Raw genomic sequence first — 21,881 nt, 5'->3', positions numbered from 1 at the left:
CCCTACAGCAGCTGCCTGACCACTGGAGGCGCGGAACTGGGACCCTAGGCGCGCAGCGTAATCTACTGAAGACTTCGGCCCCAAGGCCCAGCGTTGATTGTTTCGTCCACAAGGGCTGGGAAAACGCGGAGTGCGCACATCTGGCTCTGGGAAAGGGATCCCTGGCCTCCATCAGAGCCGCTGCTGTTTTGCTCACGTTGGTGTGAACCGTGCAAGTAGGAGGGGGTTCCGGAGCTACGGGAACCCTCCGCCCTGCCTCCTCAGAGCCCCAGCCGGCCAAGCACGATCAGGAGCTGAGGCCCAAGCTGAGGGTACGCTCACCCTGGGGGACACTGCAGAGTACCCTTCTTTTTTGGCTTAGTGCTCTGGCAATGAGACCCCACTCCATTCCCCATCGCTCCCCTGAGACCCAACTCCACTCCCCCCATGTTTTCAAGAGTTCTGGCTGGCGAGAAGCGGGAGAGCTGCCGCTGGAGGGCGTGGCAGGACGAGGTGCTGGCTGGGGCAGCTTCCTGCCAGCTGCCTTGCCCAGGAAAGTGGAGCCCCTCCCCCCCAAGCGATCAGACCGGGACACAATTCAGCCACTGTACTTTTATTCACATCGTGTGTTTTGGCATTTTCCAGAGAACAGGGAAGAGACAGGATGGAGGGCTGAGGCAGGAGGGCAGGAGGAGGGGTGAGATATTCCGTGTCCCTCCTACCCCTCCTTGCCCAACCACCCGGGGACAAACACAAAGGGCAAGGGGAGCCACAGGCCCCCTTGCCCTGGAACAGGGGGTGCACAAAGCTATACCCAGACCCACATCCACGCCCACTCACACACGTGAGACCCTCCACTCCACAGCAGGGGCGGGGCGGAATGACACAGAAGCAGAGGACTGGCCCCAAGGGCCAGGGAAGTGAAGGCTGCGGGCAGCCAGGCGGGCAGTACCCGGCCTGCCCCCACTGGAAGCCTGCCTGCAGAGTGCCCCTCCTGTAGGCCTGGCCATCCACCCTCAGCCTCCAGCTTCTTCCCTGCTGCTGGGGACAAACAGAAAAAGGGACAGGGCAGGACAGGGGGTCTCCAGTCCATCCCTCAGGCCAGGGGCTGGTGCCCTACCCTCGGCTAAGGGGCGAGGGCGGGCTCTTAGCTGGCCACTCTCTGGTAGAAATAGATGTAGCCCAGGTCCTTGGGCGGCTTCTCGGAGGCACACACTTTCTGGTCGTTGTAGATCACCCACCTGGAATACAGCCGGAGGGACATAAAGGGATGAACCAATGGGGCAGCTACCCACATCTCTCCAACTCGGTCCCTGCATTGTGAGCCCCAGGCGCCCAGTCTGCTGGCAGGCCGCCCTGTCTCAGGGAGTGGCCCATCTCACTAGGGTCACTGCCCCTAACTGGAGTCCTCAGGTCCCTGGGTCTTTGCCACCACCCCCCATCCATTCCAGGAGGCTTGGGGCCAGAGAACTTTCTGTGGAGGGCCAAGGTCTAAGGAGCTGCAGGCATGAAAATGCCCAGTCCACACACAAGCAAGGCAGGATGGCTGTTTCCTGGTGGCCAGGTTCAGGCCTTGGCAGCACTCTGCCAGTCCCTGCTGACCACGAAGTGCTCCCACACTCCCAGGGGGAACCTGTGTCCCCATGACAAACACTGCCCTTCCTCAGCCCCACGTCAGGCCGCCAGCCCTCACCTGCCCTCCTTCTTGATGTGGCAGACGTAGTGACCACACATGGTAGAGGTGCCCATGTGACTAATGAAGGCAAAGAGCTGATACTCTGGGGGAAAGAAGGGGGTAGAGAAGAGGGGAGGGCTCCCTGAGTGATGGTGCCAAGACACGGGCTCACACGCAGCACATGCACTCAGGGACGGTGGGGCAGGTCCAGGGCGCAAGGCCATCCTCTAGAACCCACCCTTAGCAGTCACACTGGTGGGAAGGCACTGCTGCCCTGGAACGAGTGGCTAGTCTACCAGGCCCATCCTGCTTCCCGGGGACACTCACTTCCGGGCCCGTCCCGGACTTTGGGTCCCACTGGCACAGATTCAGAGATGGAGTCGGCGGCTGAGCGGCCCTCGGAGATGTCCATGGCGGCCTCTGCATCCAGGTCGTCAATGTGGCTGAAGATCCAGTCCACAGCCCGCTCTAAGCTATTGTTCTTGGAGAGGAGGGAGCTGTTATTCCTTCTAGCAAGCTCCAGGCCAGGCCACGCAGCCAGTAGAGCCCCCAGAGGCAGGGCTCCCTGCCTGGAGCTGAGCCCACCCAGGCCTCCGTTCTGTTCCTGGTCAGCCCTCCACCCTCAGGCCCCACCTCTGTAGCCGGGGCAATCCTACCGTGGCCCTCAGGGCTTTCAGGGCCTGGTCCCGGGAGAAGCCCATGGAGACGATGGTGGTCACGCAGTCCTCAGGTGGGGGCTCAGCTGCTGCGCTGGTTGAGCCAGGCCCGCTGGAGCCCGGCAGGATGAGGGGGTTTGCAAAATCTGTGGGTGCGCATGGGTTAAAGGGCCTGGGTGGAAGACGCAGGCCCTGGCCCACCCTACCACTCCTGCCCGCCTACCTGGATCGTCCATATGCGACATGACCCAGTTCATGGCAGCCTCAGCCCCACTGTTGCCCGTGTAGTAGACGGCCTTGCGGCAGGCATCCATGGGGAAGCCCATTTCCACCAGCTGGATGATGACCGACTCATCGAGCATGGGTGCTGCAGGGGGGACTGTGCCTCAGTGCACCGTCTGCCATGGCCACTCTGCTCTTCCTCGCCCGCTCCCCGCAGGCCAGCCCCCTTGCCTTCCCACTGTAACCCACCCCATGCACTGTTCTGTGCACTGCCACAGATCCCAGGGCTAAAGTGACCACACAACATCACAGTCTGTGACCCCAAAGGCTGTGGAGCCTCTGGCCATCTTCAGGAATGGTCCTTTCTCTGGAGCAAGCTGCCTCCCAACCCCAACTGAGGGGATCCTTTGGGTGGGAAATAAGGAGCTGGTGCAACTCCTAGCCCCACGGTGGGTGCAGCTACGAGTGCTCCAATCAGTGTCACAGGCGGAGGGAAGTTGAAAGGGAGGAGAGGAGAAACACAAAGGACAGGGCCGGGGGAGCAAGGCAGAGAGGCCCCCCACGAGCAAGGAGAGAGACAGGCAGGAAGCATCACTAACATGTCGGAGAGGAGAGGTGAGGGGAGCAGAAGGAGTCTTCGTCTTCGTTGCCATAGAAACCAAGGCTACCTTTGGGCTCATCTGGGGTCACCAGGGGTGGGGCAATGTCAGGCAGCTCCTCCTCTCCTGGCTGCAGCCCAGTACCCCGCAGCTGGGAGATGTCCAGCTCCTCTGGCATCTCAATGGACACATCTGCAGGTGGAACAGCAGGGAAGTGGTCACATGCGGCATCCTAGGGCCTGCCGGGAGGTTCTGCAGGCCTGTCCAGGCCCTGCCCCTAGCCTGGGCTGTAACACCGATCTGCCCAAAGGGTGTGAAGCGAGCAGGTGCCAGGGCCAGGCCAGGCGCTGTCCCCGCTGTGACACAGGATGAGCTGCTCTGGCTCAGGGGCCCTGGCTTTCAAGGGAAACCAGCAGCTCTCAAGGTATAGCCCAGGACCTGCCAGACCTAGAAGGAGGCCCAGTTGTTTCAAGATGGCCAATCTGAAAACACTGCCAATTTCAAAATTAAAACCGCAAACATCAGCGCTGGCTGTGAACCCTAACTATAAAATCAAAGGCACCTTCTGATGTTTTTGGTCAGGGCTCCTCAAGCAAGGCCCAGGTGGACCTTCAGGTACCATCTACTCCTGGGTGAAGCAGTTGAGACATGTTGAGTTTGTGTGTGCTAAGCACAGGCTCCTCTCTTGCCTATGCACCCTCCCAGCCCAGCTGCCATACGCCGTACCCAGCTTCTTGGGCACCCAGTCCAGGCCGAAGGTGAACTTCTTGATCTGGATAACCAGGTAGTCGGGGAATGAGGCAAACCGTGTGGTCCTGAGAGGAGAAAAGGTCCTGGAACTGAGGGGCCCGGGAGCTCTCCTCTCCTGAACCCCCAACCTTGTGGCTCTGCTTCTAAGGACAGATCCCCAGACAGTCTTCCCTCCCCCAGGAAAGCATCAGCTCTGGAAACCCCAGAGCCCAAGACCCCCTCAGGCAGCCCCCATGCTGGGTATCAGGAGCCAGGCGGACAGCAGCCTCAGCTGCACTAAGTGTCCTGCTCCCGCCACTAGCCAGGCAGCAGGTGCGGAGGCCACCCTAGCACCATCAGGAGACACACAAAAAGACGGGACTGTCGGGTAAGATGGACACAAGGAGTCACTTGCCCAGGCCTGTCCCAGGCCCCTCAGGGCCGGATTACCTATGCTGAAATCTACCCACAGCAGGACAACAGCCTGCAGACCCTTGGGGGCCCAGAGCCAGTACACTCACTTGATGGCCACCGACTTGGCCTGCAGCGCCGTGCTCCAGAAGTCGTCCACCTGCTCGGGCGCCCCATAGGCTTCCAGGCAGGAGCTGAAGGGCACCTGGGCTCGGACCAGCTCTGGCGGGGGCAGCTTCTCCTCCTCGGCCTGCCGCTTCTTCTCCTCATACTCCATGAGCTCCTCTGCCAAGAACATCGCCCGCTGGGTCCTCCTCGCCCCACTCTGCCAGCTCTGGGGCCCAGGCCCCCCCAAAGCCATGTGATACACAGGCCCCACCCCATGGGCCCGTGCACTGGGGCCTCTCCGGGATGGCAGCCTGCTCACCTTTGTTGAGGGCCGCATCCATGGGCACGGGCAGCTGCATGATGTAGTCCACACGCTGCGTGTACTTCACCTTCTCTGTGGCCAGGCACTTGATCTTCTCCTCCACCAAGAAGCGGAACACTTCATTGGGGTTTTCAGAGCTCCGGCAATTCCTCTATGGGAAAGAGGCAGGGTAGGGAGGCCTGGCAGTTGAGGGGTGGAGTGTGAGGGCCCCCCCAGAGGTACATTGGGGAGTTGTGGGTGGGGAGGGGAGGGTACAGGGATGCAAGCAAGGGAAGCAGCTCTCCCTGGTCCTTGCTCCACCACACGCACCATGGGACTTTATTATCTTTCTAAACAGCGTGTGTTCTATCACTGCTGTGGGTTGGGACGCCAGCTCGTGCTGACTGCCCTCCCCAGGTGCGTATGCTCATCACAGGAACGCTCAGGCTGTGCAGACCACTGGCTCGCAGGGCTGGCACTGGGCTGGGGCAGGGACAGGCAGGGGTCTGCGGGTAGATGCAGTGTGCACCCTCCCCAGCCGATACCTCCACCATGTTGATGAGGTGAAGGAAGAACTCCTGGGCATCCTGCTGCCGGTTGGTGGAGAACTCGGGGTGGCCCTTGCCAATGAGGGCCTTGAACATCCGAGGGGCGATGCCATCCTGCACCTCCTAGGCGGACAGGGTGGGGACTCCGCTGTGGCTCACCAGGTGGCCCCTGGACCCTTTCTTCCCCCAATTCCTGGCCCTGGTTGGGGGACAGGGCCGCAGACTCACCTTTTGCTCTGGGGCCTGCTCCCCGTCACCTGACTCTGGGGTCGGCTTGGAATACTCCCCCGAGAGGAGGCCGTGGCCCAGCTTGGCCCTGCATCACAGCCAAGAAGGTGGTTTAGCTTCAGTCTCTAGGGAACCCTGCATCTGCCTGTGACTTTTCCTTCCACCTCCACGTTCCGCCCCGCCCACAGATGAAGCTTTGGGGTGTGAAAACCTCAGGCCCCCAGGATCCCAGCCCAAGACAGATGCTGGCTCCAGAAGGCATTCTGTCACCCGTAAGTGTGTGACCAGCCAGTGGTAGAACAGCTGCCCACGCCAGGTGGGCACAGAGGAGAAAGAAGGCGTGTGGGCTCAGTGCGCACATGGGACCTGGCTCCTTACACCTGGGTGCTGAAGTCCTGGGTGGGGTCTGTCGGGGCATTCTGGAAGATCTTCTCCAGCTTGTCCACATACCTGAGAGGCAAGGGAAGCAGAAGGGGCTTTGGCCTGAGCGCCTAGGAAAGGGAGTCATTATCTAACTGAACAGCTGGCCCCAGGACATGCAGCTACTACAATGCCAACTCTCAGGCCACCTGCTGTCAGGCGCCAAGGGCCTGGAGGCGAGCCTTCCTGCCTCCTCCCTAGCCCAGAGGTGGCCTGGGATTAAGGGTAAGTAGTTCACACCCCAATGTACCCCGTGGCACATTCTGTGCTCTCACATTCCAGCTAACTCTCAGGCAGCTTTGGGAATGCTAAGGACCCGCCTTCCAGTCCCAGGCCCTTCCCTCCCCTCAGGGGGCACTGCACATCCATATTAGGCACTCTCCTGACCTCACTGGCCTGGAATAGACAGCAGCTGCTAGCCTGCGGCCGTCGGAAGGCACGGGGCAGAAGGCTTGGTATGCTGCTCAGCCAGTGGGGTATGTCTGGGGTAATGGCTGTGCAGGCCTGTGAGCTGATCCCGTACGGCACACCCGCCATTGCCACAGAACAACTGACTTGAGACTGAGATCAGACACAAGGGTGCCTCCAGCGCAGCTGGCCATGGTAGGCAGGGTCCGAGAGAGGCTGGCAGTGGGGCGCGGGCTGCACTCACTTCCTCTGGAAGTCAGGGATGCTGAAGAGCACCTGGACCACGGAGTTGAGGTAGCAGCTGTTGCCCAGGTTCCGGATGCCGGTGTAGCCGGGCCCGAAGAGCGGCTTCAGTGGCACCCCCGACTCCTGGATCACCTCCCACTCGCCGATCCGCTGGTTCATGTCTATCTCCAGTTCAGTCATGGTCTTGTCTGTCTGCGTGGGAAGTGGCGCTTCAGGCGGGATGCTCAGCTCAGCACGGGGCTCTCTATCTACACTCATCCCCCCCTTAGAGATTCCCAATGCTACATGGCTGTAGCTGCGCTTGGGAACGCATACATGGGGAATAGGGGAGAGGCCGAGGCGCCCCCCAACCTAAGCAGCCTACAGAGGCCTGGGGGCCGGCAGGCCACAACGTGGATGAAGGACTGTAGTGCTTTTCCCAGCTTGAAGTTGGCAGTTGAACCTTCCCCGGGGTTAGGCCAGGCCTCCCTTCTCTCCTAGCGCTCGTCACGCCTGGCACTCACTCATCTCTGCCTGCTGCCTTACTCACGTGGAAGCCCACGTGACTGGGGACTGGGACTTGGGCACAGTAAGGAAGCGGGGCCTCACCTTCTGCATCTTCAGCATGTCGATGCCGAAGTGTGCCAGGTGCTCAGGCAGGCTGGGGTCCAGCACCATGTCGTCCTCATCGTAGGAGTACACATCTAGGGCAGGAGGCAGGCAGGCTCAGCACCGGCCTGGCCCTTGGAGGGGACAGGGCAGTCTGTAAGGGTCACCTCCTGGGCCCCCTGAGGTCATGTGCTGTTCCGGGAGTGGCTGTTGGGGACGCTGGAGGGAAATGGGGGCAGGGCTGCAACTGCCTGTGATTCTGATTTGGCCCTAGGATGAGGCAAAGGCCAAAAGAGGGTTCCGAGATGACTCACAACACAGATCATGACAGTGGCCTTCACAGAGACTGGATTCACGGGCAGGAAGCACAACCAAAGATTTAACCGCAGCATCCTCATTTTTCTTCAAGAAAATATGTTTTAGTACTATTCACGTCTAGTATCAAATCTGACTCCCCATCCGACCCACTGTCACTCTGATTTATAAGCAGACAGAAATAAGTGTTTGGAGGTTGGGGAAATGACAGCCATTGTGACAGTGCAGGTTAAACCACACCCCAGGTCACGTGCTGTCTGCTTTGCCCTTCTGATGCAGCTTCCTGCCACAGTGCCTGGGAGATGGCAGGTGACGGCCCAAGTACTGGGCCATGTGGGTGACCTAGGTGGAGCTCCTGGATCCTGCCTGACCAAGCCTTGGCTGTTGTGGGCATCTGGTGGGGTAAACCAGCAGCTGGAAGATCTCTAACTTGGCCTTTCAAATAAAGAAATTAAAATAATAACAATAACAATAATAATAATGATGATGGTGCAAGGTGGGGGGGGAGGCTTGGGGTAAGGGCTGGGGGTAGAGAGTACCAGCCCCATCAGGCGTGATGGTGCCCAGCTTGACTGCTAGTGGGTAGCCTGTCTCCCTGTAGTGCTCCACGGCGTGGTTATTGCCCCCGCTGCCGTCGAAGTAGCGCCGGCCGCAGAGGATAGAGCCGTCTGTCAGGTTCAGCCACAGGTTCTCTCTCATGTCACACTTAGAGCATTTCCAGCCACTAACCCAGGGAGAGACAAACAGTAAAAATGGGTGTAGGGGGCAGGGGTGGGCACGAGGGAAAGGGAATGCCAGCAAAGGGGGACCACTTCTCTCCTCTCCTCTTCCCACACTTGCTTCATTCATGTCCCCCAGGCCTGCTCCCTGTCCCGCCTCCTTAGCCCGGTTCTGGGAGCTGTGTCTGTGGCAGAGCAGGACCGGCCCTTACCAGGGGGGGATGCGTGCAGGGTTGTCCAGCTGCTTGAGGTTGAAGGCGTGCTTGGAGACCTGCCGGACCTCCCCGTCCCAGGCCTGCACCTCCTGCTTGCGGGAGGCAGAGTCGGCTGCCAGCAGGGCCTCCACCGCACTGCTCACCTGGGGAAGCAGACCCGCACACCACTCAGCTCCTGCCCACGCACCCCTCTGCCCTTGGTCTTCAGCGATGTTAGCACTTGGTCAGACACCAGCAGCCCTCTTGTCCTAGGCTCCTGGGCAGGGGACAAGGCATTCGTACCCGGTCTCTGACGATGTCAGGCAGGCCCCCCAAGCCATCCCGGGCAATCTCTAGGTAATCTGGCAAAATGACAATCTTCACATCCTCGTCATACTCAAACTTGTCCTCGGTGAGGTCAAAGCCACCTTCCATCCCTGGGGCAGAGGTGCAAGTATGAGTGGGGGGAGGCCATGTTGTTCCTCCACTGTGGCACAGTGCCCGGCCCCTCCAGCGGTGGGGCTGCCCATCAGTCCTTGGGGTGAACAGAGGTGCAGTGGGGCTCACCAATGGCCAGTCGGGTGGGCTTCTTGCGGGGTGGGTCTCCAGTGCCCGAAGCAGTGTCCTCCTCTTTCTGCCAAGAGCACCACGGAGGGAATGGGGGGGGTGGGGGTGTTGTGGAACAGAAGGAAGCCGCGTTTAATGACACAAGTAGGCAGAGATGGGCGGTGGAGCAGCCCCCAGAGATCCCATGTGGGCACTCAGGGGACATATCTGGAAGGCCTGTGCCCCACACCCCAGCCCCACCCCTACCGGACGCCGGGTTCGCCGCAGGTGCAGGTAAACCCTCTGGCCAGTCTTATTGAAGTGTCTTTCCACATACTGCTTCCCGAAGCCCAGGAACGTGTTCATGCAGATGTACAGGCCGCCCTCGGACTCCTGCCAGACACGAAATCAAAGAACTTACGTCCTCACTTCTCGGGAACCCTCTCACCGACTGACTGATTTTAAACAGGAAGTGCAGACAGGCCGACCAGTGGACAGACTTTCTATCTGCTGGTTCATCAACAGCTGAGACCAGGTCAGGTCTAAATCAGGAGCCTGGAACTCACTCCGGGTCTCCCCCCGAGGTACCTGGGACCCCAGTGCTTGAGCTACCATCTGCTGCTTCTCAGGGCGCACACTGGCATGAAAATGAACTGGAAGTGGAGCTGGGTGGGACTGCAATGCAGGCACCCCAAGTGGCATCTCAAAAATATTTATATGAAAGCGTTTCAGAAACAAGGAAAGCCAGATTGTTTATCCACTGGTCCACTCCCAAAGCTGCAATGGCCAGGGCTGGACCAGGCCAAGTCCAGGAGCCAGAAGTTTCTTCTAGGTCTCTCACATGGGTTCAGGGGCCCAAGCTGCTTCCCCAGGCCACCAGCAGGGTGCTGGATCAGACATGGAACAGCCAGAATTGGAATGGGCGCCCATTTAGGACACTGGTGTCGCAGATGGCAGCTTTATCTGCTGTACCTCATGTCAGTCCTCAGAATGACATCTTAACCACTGCACCAAATGTCCACCTCTTGCCTTACAGAACTAGGCACACACCATTTCCTTCTTTGGCTCTGACAACAGCCAAAAGGACCCTGGCGCTGAGCGACCCCCAGCAACAACCATTGACCTTCTCCCTTGCTCTTTTCTCAGCATTTCCTATCTTCCAATCAATCTCAGCAAAACCCCCTTCTCTTCTTCCCTGGCCAAGAGTAAACGTATCAGGCCCGGCATAGTGGCCCAGTGGCTAAAGTCCTTGCTTTGCTTGCGCCAGCATCCCATATGGGTGCCGCTTAATGTCCCAGCAGCTCCACTTCCCATCCAGCTCCCTGCTTGTGGCCTGGGAAGTCATTCGAGGATGGCCCAAAGCCTTGGGACCCTGCACCAGCGTGGGAGACCTGGAGGAAGTTCCAGGCTCCTGGCTTCGGATCAGCGAAGCACCGGCCATTGCAGTCACTTGGGCAGAGAATCATCGGATGGAAGATCTTCCTCTCTGTCTCTCCTCCTCTCTATGTATCTGCCTTTCCCGTAAAAATAAATAAATCTTTAAAAAAAAGTAAACAGATCAAATTACAGACTGTGGGTGCCAGCGATGACACTTCTGGGAGAGGAAAGAGCTGCAAGTCAGGCACTGGATCCAAACCCACAGCATCTCAGACACACCGCACCTCATCTTCAGGATTCACAAAGGCTTCCCAGCCCAGGCCCTTGCTTTACTATCCTCTCCCAGGTAGCCCACCTGGGGCCACACCACAAGTCTGCTCCCTTCTCTCCTGCTGAGTGAGTTTTACTGCAGGGGAACAATGCCTTGCTTACGACTCCCAGCTAAAGCTGGACCCAGGCCAGCGGGCAGCCTGCAGCTCCCAGCCATCACCTTCTCTTCACTTGCTGTCCTGTCAACCTGCAATCTCCCTTTCTTAGAACAATCTAGCAACACCTGTTGAGACAGCTGGGACACCTAGTGCAAGCAGAGCAGGGCCAGTTGGTGGCCACTCTGCGTCAGAGCTGAGCGTATCAGATGAGGCGGTGCTGGTGCTGCGGAGGGAGGGAGGAAACGGGACTAGGGCTTTGAAGGCGTCCTCTTTCCAGAACAAAAAAACCTCATTGGCCTTAGACACTCCTCTGCTGCAGTGTGGAAAACAGGGCAGGCCCTGGCTCAGTCCTAGGCAAGCACGGACAGCAGTGCTCCTCCACAAACGGAGCGTTGTTCACGACGAGGTTGGCGCAGCTCCACTCGGAGCCCAACTGGGAATCAAGTGCACCTGAAGGTGGTTAGCAAAGGCAACAGGGCCACATGGGAATGAAAGAGAATTGTCAGGAAATTACAAAAGCCCTTCTGCGTTATTCAAAGTCGTTCCTAAGGAGAGACAGGGAAGGGAGTGAATGAAAGTATAGAGAGGACTGGACTGTGGCTGCAACGCCAGCCTCCCATTAAGAGCGCTGATTCGAGTCCCGGCTGCTTCACTTCCCACCCAGCTCCCTGCCGATGCTCCTGGGGAAGCAGCGGAGGAAGGTTCAACTGCACCTGTGTGACAGACCTGGCAGAAGCTCTGGCCCCTTGGCTCTAGACCCAGCTGCTGCAGCTACCCAGGGAGTGAATCAGTGGATGGAAGATCCTTCTCTCTCTCTCCTAACTCTGACTTTCCAATAAGTAAGTAAGTCTTTAAAGAGAGAGAGAGAAAAAAAAAAAATGTGTAAGCAGAGACCCTCAGACTTGTGAGAAGAACCTGGCTCTCCTGTACTGTTTTTTCCTGTAAATAAAAGATGCCGATTCCAGGTGGAGCTTGGGCCCCCAGGGCTGTGCCCGGGCAGTCCTCTTTTACCTCTGCCAAAACCAGATCTCCGAAAGGCACCACACAGTCTGGGGCTGGGATTAAAGTCCGGCAAACCAGAAGTCACAGGTCCCAAAGCGGGGCCTGCCAGGACACTCAGCATTGGGATACCATACGCCAAGTCTTTCCATTCTGACTTGCAGTTTTCAGGCCATGGGCTGGTCTGGGCTAAGCACCCTGGGCAGGGCCCGCTAGAGCTCCAGGGGCGGATCCTGAGCAGGCGGCTGGCCCTCTCCGTTCAGACCACAGAGATTGGTCTGTCCTGCCAGGATGACATAGGAACGCAGAACTCCAAGGAGGGAGGTACCAGGTGGGAACCACAAAAGGCGGAGTGCGGTGCGGGTGGCAGCTTTGTCTACCTAGTCAAGTGGGAGTGGATGGCAGCGGGACCTCGGCATCCTCCAAGAAACCATCTCCTCCAGGAATACTTCAAAGGAATGCTCTCCGCGTGGGGGTCGGGGAGGGGAGCAGGAACGGGGCTGCGGCCATGGTTCACGTCCAAGGAGAAACGACGAGAGCTTTCCTCGCCTCTCTACCCCCACCAACCTCCCTCTCCGCCCCCTGTCCACGTGAACCACGGGTGCAGGCTCCCTAACTCGGACTTTCCCAGAATCAGTCTTCTTCATAGCCCATTTCCAGAGGATATAGCCCCCAGAGAACTGCAGTCCTCACGCACCGCCGACCCCAAGCCCGACACAGAACAGTGGGGAGTCGCCCCCCATTCCTCCTATACGAGACTACAAAACCCGGAGAGCAGCGCGCGGCGGGCGAGGCCGACTCCCAGCTTTGGCAGGCGTGCCCCTGGGGGATGTAGTCCGACCGTCCGGCTGAGTCCCTGACTTAGAAAGGGAACGACAGCGGTGAGAGACTACAAGGCCCACAGTGCTCCGGGAACAAGACGGCAGGCCCGGCGAGTGCGACGGTTTCCGGGAATAGTAGTCGCACTACAAGCCTCGCCCGATGGAAGATAACGACACAGAGGATCGTGGGAAACTACAAGTACCATGATGCACCACATGGAGGCGGTCGCCCAAGCCTTGCAGGCCCCGGCAGAATGACCAGGGAGATGGAAGGAAGTCGTGCTCGCTGCGGGCGTGGGGAATGGGCTTACCGGCGTGTCGAAGGAGAAAGCGCACTCGTCTTTGTGGACCCGGTCTCCAGCCTTTGGGACCCGGATCGTCGGTAATACTGACAGCAGCGCCTCCTCACTCAGCTCCGCCATGACACCGGCAGCAGCTCGTCCACACACAGCGGCTCCCACCACTCCCCGGGCCCCGCCCCCTGCTCGCCCCTGGCCAATCAGCGCTACTCCTCGGGCGCATGCGCGAGAGGGAGGAGGCGCGAGCAGGGCGGTTGGACGGGGCATACTAGCGCTCCGCCCCCAGCCTGCTCTTGACTGAAGGCCAATGAAAAGCGCCCGTGCTGCAATTGACGGCCGGGAGAGCCAATCCCACTCTTCTAGGGCGGGGCGCAGGTGGAGCCCTGGGGTTTGCCGACTCCGCAGTCTCTGCGTGCTTTCTATAGAAGACCAGGAGCTCACAGTTACTTAAAGCTCTCGATCCCACTTCCCTAGGTCTTCTCCAGTCGGAAAATAGACGAGCAGGTCTTTTTTTGTTGTTTCTAAAGAGGGGCTACCCAGTGAGAATGAGCGGATGAGGGCCGAGTGATTGATAACTCCGCCAACCAATAAGGATCACTGTCTCTCTCGCCCTCAGGAACGCCGTCGTAACTCCGTCCCTTGCTGGATTTGGGCGTGAATAGTTCAAAGTTCTGTTTTCAACAAAAAAAAATAACTGGTTATTGAAATTGGCACGTCTCCGCGATGGGGGGCTGGCGGGCAGATTCAGAATAAAAATATCCTCAGCAAAGAGGCGTCACCCTGGGCGGGGCGGGCAAGCCAGGCCTCCGTCCATTGGCCCTTCGCGTCCTTGGTAGGCAACCTGGCAGACCAATGGCGTCTTCATCTGGAGGCGGGTCTCACGCAATTAGCCAATGGGAGCCTGCATCGGCTGAGCCAATAAGCTTAGAGCAGGGGGCGTGGCGGGAGGTTTGAAACGCGGAGCTCGGGGAGTTGAACTCCGGACTGGTATACCCCGAAATTGGAACCCGGTAAGTGTTTTAAATAAATGAATAAACGATGGAGCCCAGCCTGCCTGGCATCACCCGCTGCTCTGCCAGTTGCACCGCAGAGGTCCCCCCCGCTGCGAGCTCGGGCGGGCCGGGGATCCGAGGCGTGCCCTTGGTCGCGGTGGGAGCTGAGGCCCGAGTTATTTCCCACAGGCATCCCCTCCTCCTGTCCCGGGCCGGGCCCTGCCCCAGCCCCACTCTTCCCGGCTGAAATGGGCTCAGCCAAGAGTGTCCCGGTCACCCCAGCGCGGCCTCCACCACACAACAAGCACCTGGCGCGCGTGGCTGACCCCCGTTCACCCAGCGCCGGTATCCAGCGCACTCCCATCCAGGTACGGCGGGGGCAGAGGGGAGGACCCTGCGAGTCCCCGGGCCTCTCGGAGAGGTTCCCCACCCCTGACCCTGAGGCCCTTATTTTTCTGCATTCTCAACCTGCATGGGGGTGGACCAAGTCTCAGGGTCTTGGCAATCCTGGTTGGAACTTGGGAAGGAGTCAGAAGAGTCAAGCCCCTAACCCCATTGTCCTGGCAGGTGGAGAGTTCTCCCCAGCCTAGCCTGCCCGCAAGAGAACAGCTGGGGAGCGCCACGCAGGCCCAGGATGCAGATCCCCGCTCACCCACGCTTGGCATCTCGCGAACCCCCATGAAGACCAGCAGTGGAGGTGAGCGTGGGGCCCGCAGGAGTGGCTGAGGCGTTCTGTGACCCCTGACTCTGCGGGGGACCTCAGCAAAGCTGGGCTCCCCTGCCCACTCCCTCACCCCCTGAGTGTCGCCCCCTACCCCGGCTCGCTGAATGATGTCCCTGCTCACTTGGCTTTCCTCCTGTAGACCTTCCAGACCTCCTGGTCAAACAGCTGAGTGATGTGTTTGACAACGAAGCCTCTGGAGCCACCCTGTGCCCAGGGCCAGCTGTAGCCCCGGAGGCGCCCTCCTCAGTGGACTCAGACTCGCCTCCTGGTGAGCAGTCATGCCTCGAGGATCAGAGGTGGACTGCCCCACAGGGGCTCCCCATGGAGGAAGCAAGACCACCCAGAGAGCCCGCTGGGGCCAGCAGGAGCACAGAAAAGCTCTCGAGAGACCCCGAGACACCAAGGCCTGCAGGGGCAGACTCTCATGGTAAACCAGAGGGTGACCCTCCCGGGGGTCATGCACTGGGGAGGGCATCGCTGGAATAGACTAGAATCCGTGATGCTGAGTCCTCGTGGTACCGCCTTTCCTGTCCTAGATTCCAAGCTCAACAGACGGAAACCGAATGGCAAGGTGCTAGGGAGGTCCCCCCTCACCATCCTGCAGGATGACAACTCCCCGGGCACACTGACACCCCGGCAGGTAAGGGGAGAGCAGGTGGAAGCCACGGCTGGACCGGTAACTCTCCCGCCAAGCTGCTGGCCACTTGTGTACTGTCTTCTGCAGGGGAAGCGGCCTTCCCCGCTCACTGAGAATGTTCGAGAACTGAAGGAAGGAACCCTGCTTGGGACCGGACGGCTTCTGAAAACCAGAGGGCGCGTGTGGGAGCAAGGCCAGGAGCATGACAAGGAAAACCAGCACTTTCCGTTGGTAGAGAACCAGGCCCTGTGATGGAGCCAGCCCTGGGTCCGCCCAGGGACATCCGTGTCTGTCCCCCATCTCCCTCTGTTCCCCGAGATGCCTCCTGGGGTCCACTCTGGGCTTTCTCAGTGTCTCACATGTTTCTTGTACATTATATTTGATCTTAGCCAAGGGGCTGAGAAGCAATTGTTTCTTGTGTATTAAAGGAAATGATTTTAAATCATGTTTTGAAAAGTTACATTTTTCTTCTGTTCTTCCTTCTGCTCTCCAGGAGGAGCACCTCTCCTGAGTGCGTGTCAAGGACCTAAGCACTTCATCCATCTCCCACTGCCTCTCTCAGTCCATGAATGGGGAGCTGGGGCAGCAGCGGAGAGCAGGGTATGAACGGGTACCCATGTATGATGCTGACATTAACGCAGTGGCTTCGCTTTATCCACAATGCCTTCCCTTTCCACATCCCGACAGTCACCAGGACCTGGAGGGTCTGTAGCCCCTTCCTGTCCTCTCATGCTTCCACTTGCCACCTGCCCCCTTGTTTCCCTCGTGTCGCTTTCTTCTCCATTTCATCAACCCACACTGCTACGTTTCCCACTGCCCCCAGGCCGCGTCTAGCCACTTCAGCCTGGCATCTGGGGCCTTTTAAAAACCGACTTGGCAGCATAATTATGTGCATATACACAGCCCACAGGAACACGGTCCTCTGTCCCCATCTCTGGTGACCTGGTATCTGGTTGTCACCTTCTTTCTGTCTAGCACCTGGCTTTTTTCATAACACTTGTAGCACATTATTGCCCTTAGATGGCACCTAGGTCTCTAGAACAGAAGGGGCCGGGAGTGGAGAAAGAGGAAGGCAAGTGTGCCAGGTGTACCAGGCGGCTACACTTTATTGCAGGGGCTTCAAGAGAGGGAGAAATGGCAGAAAAAGGAGCCAGGAGCCTGGGGGTGCTGGGGCCCCAGTCATGGGGCAAAGTGCCCTGGTTCACCCAGAGCTGGACAAAGAGAGTGGCTCTGGGGAAGAAACCCTGGGGCCTGGGGTCTGACACTGGGCCTGCAAGGGGCTGGGCAGGGGTCAGTTTTCTTTGCTGGCTAAAGGAGAGGCCGTGAGGACTATGGGGAGAGGGGCCGTAGGAGGAGATGGGCAACTGTTTGCCCCGTGTCCCTGATGCTGCCTCCCAAAGGCACAACTCCCCACATCCCCCACACCCCACCCTCTAAGGGGACAGCTTAGTGGCACCTGGGCGAGAAGAGGAAACCGGAAAGAGGTTAGGTGTGGGAGGGCTGGCGTGGGGAGTGTCTTCATGGCCTTCCGCCTGCAGCCTCGTCAGTTCCAGATTTTGAGGAAGCTGTCCCAGGAGCCAGTGGCCACAGCCATCCCGTCGGCTGTGACTCCCAGGCAGCTGACCCTGTTGTCGTGGCCAGAGAGGATGCCTGAGGGAGAGAGGGAGGGGTCGGCCAGTTCCCATGCAGACCCAGGAAAGCGGCATGCATGCTTGTGTGGGTGCAGGAGCTGGTGCTTGGGAAGCCAGGGTTGGGCAGGCTAGTCCTAAGCACCCTGAGGGAGACTGAAGGAGGATTCGCCCAGGAGGAAAGGCTTGCTGTTGAGGTCTGTTTCTTGTCAAGAACTTGGGTGATAGGGAAGGTAAGCTTTGCTTCTGGGTCCCCTGGTTCCAGAAGAAGTGCAGCCCATAGAGAAGTGGCTGGCTCAAGGACCCTCCGACAGTGAGCACCTGACTTGTGCAGGGCAACTCTGCCAGGCCTGGCCTCTCTCACCGTGCTCAGATTCAGCTGCAGCCTGGGCTAGTTCCAGCTCAATCCCTGGGTTGGGGGTCAGATCCTCGGGTCTCCTCAGAGCCCCTTGATTCTGCTCCCCGGGACTGCACTTTCCTTCACTGAGCACCTGTGAAGCGCCAGGAACTCAGAAGGGAAATGACCAGTAGAGAGTCACCAGGGCACTGGGTAGCAGAGAAGGGTAACTGGGGGTACCCATGGTGGGAACCAAGGGTACTGGGTCCCCAGGAATAGAGCTGTTCAGCAAACTGGGGAATAGCAAACAGTGCAGGAGCTGGGAGTGTCCACGTGGCTGCTCCTTACCCACACGCTCACACTTCATGGAGTCCCAAACATTGCAGTTGAAGTCGTCGTAGCCAGCAAAGAGCAGGCGGCCGCTGAGGGAGAAGGCGACGGACGTAATGCCACAGATGATGCTCTCGTGCGAGTAGGAGGTCAGCTCCTGGTCAGCCCGCAGGTCAAACAGGCGACAGGAGGCGTCATCCGAGCCAGTGCAGATGGCTTCTCCGTTGGGGAAGAACTGAGGGGACAGAGGACGGAGGAGTTAGGACTCTGACCTGGGGCTCCCTGTGCTTCTGCCTTCCCTCTGGGTCCCATCTATTGATTCCAGGCAGGCGGCTTCTCTCAGCCTGCCCCAAGTTTCCTGCCTGTCCCAAGCTTGGCCTGGGGCAGCCCCCAGCACGGTGACTCCCTGCCGAAAATGTCTTTGAGAGGCCTAGACATAGAGACAGATCTTCCACTTGCTGGCTCCCCACCTTCACATACCTGCAGCTGCTGGGGCAGAGCCAAACCAAGCCAAAGCCAGGAGCCTGGAACCATGTACAGCTGTCCCGCATGAGCGGCAGGGACCCAAGGCCTGTGCCATCACCTGTCGTCTCCGGGGGCACACATCAGCAAGAAAAGCCCGCATCAGGAGTGGCGGAGCCCAGGAGCAAATCAAGGCACTCTGTCAGACATCCTCCATGCCCAATCAGTGCCTTTGTGGCCTGCCAGCTGCATGCCCAGGGCCTCTGTGCACCTAGCATGTACTCCTTCTTACAGCACCACAGCCAAGCATGGGCCAGAGCCCCAGGCAGGGCTTGCTCCAGAGAACAAAGTCAGAAGGGTGCAGGCAGTTCCAAACCCCACACAAGCGGGCAGGATCCCAGTGTTGGTCAACACAGCCAAGTACAAATGCACAACCTTAGTCCCATCATCATGAAGATATAGATAAACTCTAGCAGGGGAAAGACAGAAAATTGGTTTGTACTCTTTAAAAATGTTCAGGGACAAGGCAAGTATAGTGGCATAGATAGCTAATCTTCCACCTTGTGGCACTGGCATCCCATGTGGGCACCAGTTCGTGTCCTGGCTGTTTCACTTCCCATCTAGCTTATGGCCTGGGAAGCAGAGGATGGCTCAAAGCCTTGGGACCCTGTACCAGTGTGGGAGGACAGAAGGAAGCTCCTGGCTCCTGGCTTCGGATCTGCTCAGCTCTGGTCATTGCAGCCACTTGGGAAGTGAACCAGCAGATGAAAGACCTCTATCTCTCCTCTTTCTGCAAATTCTGCTTTTCAAATAAAAACAAACAAATCTCTCTCTCTAAAAACATTTTTTTATAAAGAGGCAAGGTATCTGAACCCACTGTCCAACAACCCAGAAACAATGTAACAAAGTATATCTACATCTGGGGGGGTGTGTCTCCCTCCACACAGAACACTCAAAGCTGTCACAATGTTCCCAATGAATCTGGGCGCTGGGGGCAGGGGTATTCTGCTAGCCATGATGTAAGGCAAAATCTAATGTGAAATCATTCCCATGGGAAAAGTTGCAAGGGCCAGGAGAGATGGGGGTGGGTGGGATTGAGTGTGTGTGCCAGGCGGCGGCAGCCACTCTGGAGCAGGAAGGGGCGCTCACGCAAATGGCATTGATGTCGGACTCATGACCAGTGAAAGTCTGGCGGCAGGTCCCCTCCCGCACGTCCCAGAGCTTGGCGCTGGCGTCGCAGGCCCCCGAAATGAAGAGTTTGAAGTCGGGAGACACTGCCAGACTCATACAGTCTCCCGTGTGGCCCACAAATACAGTCTTCTGTTGCCCGGTCTCTATATCCCACAAGGCACTGCGGGAGGGAGGGAGGGAGCGTCACAGGGCTGGGAGGAGAGCAGCCAGGGCCTCTCGAGCCCAGCCCCCAGGATGGCATGCAGGCCTTACTTACCACGTGGTGTCCCCTGAGCTGGTCACGATGTTGTTGTCATCCAAGAAGCGGCAGCAGGAGAGATAACCTGGGTGGGGGAGGCGGGGGCTGTCAGAGGCCAGGCGCCCCAGCTGCTGAGCCAGCCAACGCAGGAAGAGGGGCCTGTCACTCACCTGTGTGAGCAGAGAGCTCACGGCTGACCTTGACATTGCCCTCCCGGGATTTGAGACTATAGATGGAGCACATGTTGTCCAGCCCTCCACAGGCCACGAAGTTCCCTGACGGGGCATAGGCACAGGTCATGACCCAGGAGGAGCGCAGCGGGATGGCGTGCACCTGCAGGGTGGAGAGTTTGGGAGGAGGCGAGGCCTGAGCTGCTGGTGTGTGTGTGGGTGGGGTGGGGAGCGGGAAGCAAGAGGATGACTTGCTGTTGGGAGCGGGTGGAAGCAGGCCCATACCTTGTTGGTGGTGTAAGTATCCCACACGATCAGCTTCCCGTCCTGCGAGGCACTTACCAGCAGCCTGGGGAGAGGCACCCTAGGTCATGCCAGTCCCTCCCTCTGCCACCCTCATCCCCTGGGCCCTGCTGGAGCCTCACTTGGAGTCCGTGGCCCAGTGCATGGCATAGATCTTTGCCAGGTGGCCCCTCAGTGTGCGTCGTGTCCGCATCTGGACTCGTCCCACCACCTCCAGGCCAGACACGAGCTGCAGAGAAAGGAGTCTCAGGTATCAGGGTATCTGGCACAGTCAGTGGGGGGACCATGGGAGTTCCTACTCCCCATCTAGCCCCAGGACAGCCCCGCTGTCCCACCCCATCCCTGCCCTGGCGTGGCTCAGGTGAATGTGTGGGACAGAGGCATGGTTTGTCACTAAGTGTTCAACACAAGTGTCTACCCAAACGTAAGCCTGCACAATCAGCTTCAGACTGCCAGGGTGAGGCAGCTGAACCCCAACCCAGGAGGAAGGGAGAGCGGCACAGCCTCTAACAACAGGCCAACTCCTTTGCTGGATACCCAGGTCACCCCTCTAACACACCACTGCCCTTCCTGAAATTCGCAGTCGATAAACCTTGAACTCTTCAGCTCCTGCACGAAGGCTAGCCCTCACAGCCCCCACCAAGACTCAACAGCCTACACCTGACGTTAATGGCTCTGACTTATGGGATAAACCGCTTAACTTCTCTGGGTCTAACATGTCCCCAGAGCCGCCATAAAAGCTCAATGACATTCTGAACTTGAGCACCTTAGCCCTGGGGTGTTGATTCTCCTGGGTAACATACTGACCGCCATCTCCCATGCCCTTGACCTAAAAAGCATGGTCATCTTGTATAGTGTCAAGAAAAAAAAAAAGCAGGCTAGTGATCTGAGTCAGGACCATCGCCCACTGCCAGCATGAAGCAAGGTGCACACCAGAGCTGAGGTGCCCAGCCACAGGATCACAAGGGCCCCGTGAGCTACACAGGAAATGTGGGTGCTCACAGCCGTGAGGCTGAGTGGGGACAGAACTCATCTGAAGCCTCTACCTCTGCATCTGGCCCAGAGCCGCTCCCAGTTGGTGGCGTTCATTGAATGAATTAATTAGTGGCAGCCCTGGCTCCCAGGACACGCTGTACCAGAGCTCAGGTGCTAAGCTGGCTGGTCAGGAAGCTCCCCCTCCCTTCTCTCCCCTCATGTTTCACCCTGGGAGGGGCGGAGGGGCACAGGGGTCTCACCTCTGCCAAGGTAATGTCAGCACAGGCTTTCCTAGCATCCTGTGGGAAGAGAAGATGTCAGGGGAGGGGACAGAAACGGGGTGGGGAGAAGGGTGCAGGTAACTGGGGGGCACGGGTCTCCCCCAGATCAGAGACTGAGGTTCTGGGGTTTGGGGGAGTCTCAGGCGATTGACGTTTGCTTCTAAGCCAGCCCCCTGCTACTCCCCCATCCCCCCTGCCAGGCTCCTCTCCCTCCTGCTGCAGGTGCGGTTCTGGGTCCCCATGGCAGGGCGGGCTCTGGGTTACAGCAATCTGCTTCTTGAGCTGCTCTGCTTCCTGTCTCAGCTGTTCCATCTCCCCCATGGCTGCCAGGTCGAGGGGTCACTCCAGCTCCTGCCAGGAACATGAGCACAGGTGTTGGGGAGTCCCCACCAGCTTCCTAGGGGTTAGGTGCCCCCCCTAAGAAGTGAGGGGATAGTGGGGTTACCCGCACTGGCTCGGCAGCCAGGCCTTCCATGTGGCAGCCCCGTGCATCCAGCCCCAGCCCTGCCCGGGCTGCAACCCTCAGCCCCAGGGAGCTGAGCCCTGCCAGCTCCCTCTTACTTGGACTCTGGCTGGCCGCCTCCCAGGTTTCCAGCTCCGCTCCCAGGTGCCTCCTCACTCCCTCAGCTGCGGCTGCTTCTCATCTGCCCCAGCTCTGCTGCCAGAGGAGCTGGCCTGGCCTGGCCCTGCTTGAGGCGGGCGGGGGGGACGGGGAGGGGGGACACTGACAGGGAAGGGAAGGGTTGTCGGTCAGGCAAATGAAATCAGCTGCCAGGGTGGGGGCCAGGCCGGGGCGG

General features: G+C 58.9%; 3 protein-coding genes across 8 annotated transcripts; 1 reads left to right on the top strand and 2 right to left on the bottom strand.

The window, feature by feature from the left end:
- Nucleotides 1-537: 537 nt before the first annotated feature.
- Nucleotides 538-12,981, bottom strand: USP5 (ubiquitin specific peptidase 5). 5 transcript variants are annotated; one of them, XM_040978812.1, is made up of 20 exons: nt 12,829-12,981; nt 9,160-9,285; nt 8,914-8,980; nt 8,650-8,783; nt 8,365-8,510; nt 7,973-8,157; nt 7,119-7,213; nt 6,529-6,722; nt 5,835-5,906; nt 5,457-5,544; nt 5,226-5,351; nt 4,699-4,852; nt 4,382-4,556; nt 3,858-3,946; nt 3,132-3,323; nt 2,534-2,677; nt 2,311-2,456; nt 1,982-2,135; nt 1,673-1,757; nt 539-1,220 (listed from the first exon to the last, which is right to left on the bottom strand). In XM_040978812.1, the coding sequence occupies exons 1-20, from the start codon at nt 12,937-12,939 to the stop codon at nt 1,127-1,129; spliced, it is 2,577 nt and encodes an 858-aa protein (XP_040834746.1). In that variant the 5' UTR covers nt 12,940-12,981; the 3' UTR covers nt 539-1,126. The 5 variants fall into 5 exon arrangements, with proteins under 5 accessions (XP_040834749.1, XP_040834746.1, XP_040834750.1 ...); XM_040978814.1 differs by having other exon boundaries at nt 540-1,220; nt 3,201-3,323; XM_040978815.1 differs by lacking the exon at nt 5,835-5,906 and having other exon boundaries at nt 538-1,220.
- Nucleotides 12,982-13,785: 804 nt separating this feature from the next.
- Nucleotides 13,786-15,592, top strand: CDCA3 (cell division cycle associated 3). The gene is made up of 6 exons (XM_040979023.1): nt 13,786-13,826; nt 13,998-14,176; nt 14,376-14,505; nt 14,672-14,959; nt 15,069-15,172; nt 15,257-15,592. Exons 2-6 carry the CDS (start codon nt 14,057-14,059, stop codon nt 15,419-15,421), a joined length of 807 nt encoding a protein of 268 aa, XP_040834957.1. The 5' UTR covers nt 13,786-13,826; nt 13,998-14,056; the 3' UTR covers nt 15,422-15,592.
- A 702-nt stretch (nt 15,593-16,294) lies between these two features.
- On the bottom strand, nt 16,295-21,730 carry GNB3 (G protein subunit beta 3). Of its 2 annotated transcripts, none has more exons than XM_040979020.1 (10): nt 21,646-21,730; nt 21,349-21,435; nt 21,064-21,102; nt 19,951-20,057; nt 19,811-19,874; nt 19,526-19,688; nt 19,374-19,440; nt 19,076-19,277; nt 17,483-17,699; nt 16,295-16,819 (listed from the first exon to the last, which is right to left on the bottom strand). In XM_040979020.1, exons 2-10 carry the CDS (start codon nt 21,403-21,405, stop codon nt 16,713-16,715), a joined length of 1,023 nt encoding a protein of 340 aa, XP_040834954.1. In that variant the 5' UTR covers nt 21,406-21,435; nt 21,646-21,730; the 3' UTR covers nt 16,295-16,712. The 2 variants fall into 2 exon arrangements, with proteins under 2 accessions (XP_040834954.1, XP_040834956.1); XM_040979022.1 differs by having other exon boundaries at nt 19,377-19,440.
- Between the last annotated feature and the right edge of the window lie 151 nt (nt 21,731-21,881).

This window comes from Ochotona curzoniae, unplaced genomic scaffold (genome assembly GCF_017591425.1).
Source record: "Ochotona curzoniae isolate NIBS_2020 unplaced genomic scaffold, NIBS_Ocur_1.0 contig_2927, whole genome shotgun sequence".
Taxonomy (NCBI): Eukaryota; Metazoa; Chordata; class Mammalia; order Lagomorpha; family Ochotonidae; genus Ochotona; species Ochotona curzoniae.
This window is presented reverse-complemented; position numbering and strand designations above follow the sequence as displayed.